This window comes from Muntiacus reevesi, chromosome 2 (genome assembly GCF_963930625.1).
Source record: "Muntiacus reevesi chromosome 2, mMunRee1.1, whole genome shotgun sequence".
Taxonomy (NCBI): Eukaryota; Metazoa; Chordata; class Mammalia; order Artiodactyla; family Cervidae; genus Muntiacus; species Muntiacus reevesi.
In genome coordinates, this window is record NC_089250.1 from 62562636 (window position 1) to 62565704 (window position 3069).

The window sequence follows — 3069 nt, forward strand, 5'->3', positions numbered from 1 at the left end:
CTACTGTGGTGTATTTATTTTCTCCTCCCAGGCTGCCGGCGGGACGAGGATGGCTATTACTGGATCACCGGCAGGATCGATGACATGCTGAATGTATCTGGTGAGGGCCAGGGAGGGACCATCTTCCCTTTTCATTAACCCTGCTCGCCCAGCAACTCCCAGCCAAAGCCTTCTAAGAGAACCAGACCACACCTGGAGTGCAGCGTTCAGTTCTGGGCTGAAGAGTAATAAACACTGAAGAGTACCTGGAGGAGGGGAACCAGGATGGTGGGGCAACGATGTCCCTTGAGGAATGAATGAAAGGCCATCCCCATTTGACCAGACCGGGACTGCCTTACTGGGACACATGGAACAGGGGCTGGAATTTCTCTCATGGCAACTTCCTTTCCCTTGACAAGGACACCTGCTGAGCACGGCAGAGGTGGAGTCAGCACTTGTGGAACACAAGGCTGTTGCAGAGGCAGCCGTGGTTGGCCACCCTCATCCTGTGAAGGGCGAATGCCTCTACTGTTTTGTCACTTTGTGCGATGGCCACATCTTCAGCCCAGCTCTCACTGAAGAGCTCAAGCAGCAGAGTAAGGAGCTTCCCTGGGCAGGGATCACCAGGTCTGTCCTGATGGCCCAGTCGCCACAGCAAGTTGTTGGGAGGGGCTGTAGTGAGCTAGTTTCTCAAACCACAAACAGATCCCAGGGGTGACTGCCCTCTTCCCACTCAGTCTCCATCATGTTAATAATGATTGACATTTGTAGAATTCTTTCTCTGTGCCACTGAACTAAGCATTTTAAATGCATTAATACATTTAATCTCTAGTCACCTCCATGAGGCTTCCCAGGTGGCACAGTGGTGAAGAATCTGCCTGCCAATGCAGGAGGTGCAGAAGACATGGGTTTGATCCCTGGGTCGGGAAGACCCCCTGGAGTAGGAAATGGTAACCCACTCCAGTATTCTTGCCTGGACAACTCCATGAACAGAGGAGCCTGGCGGGCTACAGTCCATGGGGTCACAAAGAGCCTGACACAACTGAACAACTGAGTGCACACACCTCCATGAAATAGATCCTGTTGTTACTCTCATTTTAAAGATGAAGAAATTGGGGCTCAGAGAATTTAGGAATAAATCACTTGTTCGAGGCCACACTGCAAGTAAAGTGAATTTCAACTCTAGCAGGCTGATTCTAGAGCTTGAGTTTCATGAAGGTGAATTAATATACAATGGGAGAGTAAAGAGACAATGTGTTAAACAGAGAGAAAGACAAAAAGTGAGCCTGAGCATGATTAGGTTGGGAACAAAGCCATCTCTGCCTTGGTTTTGGGCAGCCTGGCTAAGGGTACTGGAAAAATGCATAATGATTTGTTGATTACAGTTAGAGAAAAGATTGGCCCCATTGCCACACCGGATTACATCCAGAATGCACCTGGATTGCCTAAAACTCGCTCAGGTATGTTCAGAGGCCTCTAGGGATTGGGATTGGATGGGCCAAGGCCCACTGGTGGTGAGTATGCATGGATGGAAGCTTTTGGCAGGGCTAGAGTGGGTCAGTGTGTTGTCACCAGGTAACCAGAAGTGTGTGGACCCCCAGGGAAAATCATGAGGCGGGTGCTTCGGAAGATCGCTCAGAATGACCATGACCTGGGGGACACGTCCACTGTAGTCGACCCATCCATCATCACCCAGCTCTTCAGCCACCGCTGCATGACCATCCAGTGAACAAGACCCTGCCTGGAACCCAGGATTACCCCCTGCTTGGCTTTCCAAAGTTTTGCCCCCTCCCTGCCCCCATCCGGGAGTGCTGAGGGCCAGCGCTGACCCACAGCACTTCCCTTGTCCAGCTGTCTGGGACTGAGGACCATCTTTGCCTCAGGGTGGTGGCAACTTCCTGTGACCGCCAGGCAGATGCCAGAGGGCCCAGGTCAGCCTCAGGCTGTGCCCCTAGACTGCAAAGAACCCTTGGAGCCCTGAAGGGACCTGAAGGTCATGTCCCAAACCCAAGTTAAGTGTTAAGTGGGCAAATGAGTGCATGGGCTGAAACAGGGAAGCAACTCTAACCCTGTCATCTCTCTCAGGAAGCACCAGTACTTATCTTGGGTGTGCACTTGCCCTGAGAAATGCCTGTTTGTGAGTCCTGAAAAAATAATTTTTTTTAAAACACTTTGTTGCTTCTCTTGTGGGTCTGAATTCCCTTTTGTACCAGATGGCAGTGCCTGTCTGCCATTTGTTCCAGGGGCTCTGCAGGCAGGCTGAGTTTCAAGAGAGCTTTCAGATCATTTGTGTCTTCGAAGGAGTACATGTGGTATGCTCCCAGGACCAGGGGAGCTCGCTTTTCCTTTCCTCTGTTCCCAGCCTCCCCTGAACAGTCTTGCCCATGAGAGACGTTCTCAGATGAAGCGCTGTTTTCCTACCCCAGTTGTATTCAGGCCCTGTGGTTGTAGGAATAAAGTCTGTGACTTCATGAAGGTGGTAACTTGCTTTCTCAGTGTCTTACATGGTATATACTTACTGGCTGCTCTGTGTGGGGGATGGGAAGGGGAGTGATTTTCCTCAGGAATACCCCAATATTCCTTCCAGAATTTTGGGTCTAGGTAGTGCTAGGTAGGGCAACACTGGAGACCCAGGTTTGATCCCTGGGTCGGGAAGATCCCCTGGGGAAGGGAATGGCAACCCACTCCAGTATTCTTGCCTGGAGAATCCCATGGACAGAGGAGCCTGACAGTCCATGGGGGCGCAGAGAGTCAGACATGACTAAGCAACTAACATTTTCATTTTCACCAGGGCTTCCAGGCCCTTTGACAAGCTCCTGAGCTAAGCAGGAAAGCAACTAAAGCCACATTATAACTGTAATGCTTGACCACGGTTGCTCTCCCTGCTAGAGACCATCTCTCTTCCCTGTGATCCTGTGGGAGCATTAGTGAGTGACTAAGGACTGAAATTTCAGGGCCCTATCCATAGGATCTGGAGCTAAGGAGACTGATTATAGCCCAGTTCCTTCCCCTGCTCCAATCTATCTGAAGTGGGCTGACTAGGATTATAGCTTCCTCCCCTCAATGTACAAACAAAGGAATCATAGAATC

At 50.7% G+C, this 3069-nt stretch overlaps 1 protein-coding gene across 2 annotated transcripts in view; it reads left to right on the forward strand.

Moving 5' to 3' along the window:
- Window positions 1–2454, forward strand: part of ACSS2 (acyl-CoA synthetase short chain family member 2) — a 44867-nt gene extending 42413 nt beyond the window's left edge. For both annotated transcript variants that reach the window (XM_065921866.1, XM_065921867.1), the window contains 4 exons: window positions 32–100; window positions 399–575; window positions 1365–1439; window positions 1581–2454. In XM_065921866.1, coding sequence (XP_065777938.1) covers window positions 32–100; window positions 399–575; window positions 1365–1439; window positions 1581–1708 — 449 coding nt within the window. In that variant the 3' untranslated portion in view covers window positions 1709–2454. The remainder of the gene's footprint in view (window positions 1–31; window positions 101–398; window positions 576–1364; window positions 1440–1580) is intronic.
- Window positions 2455–3069: the final 615 nt, after the last annotated feature.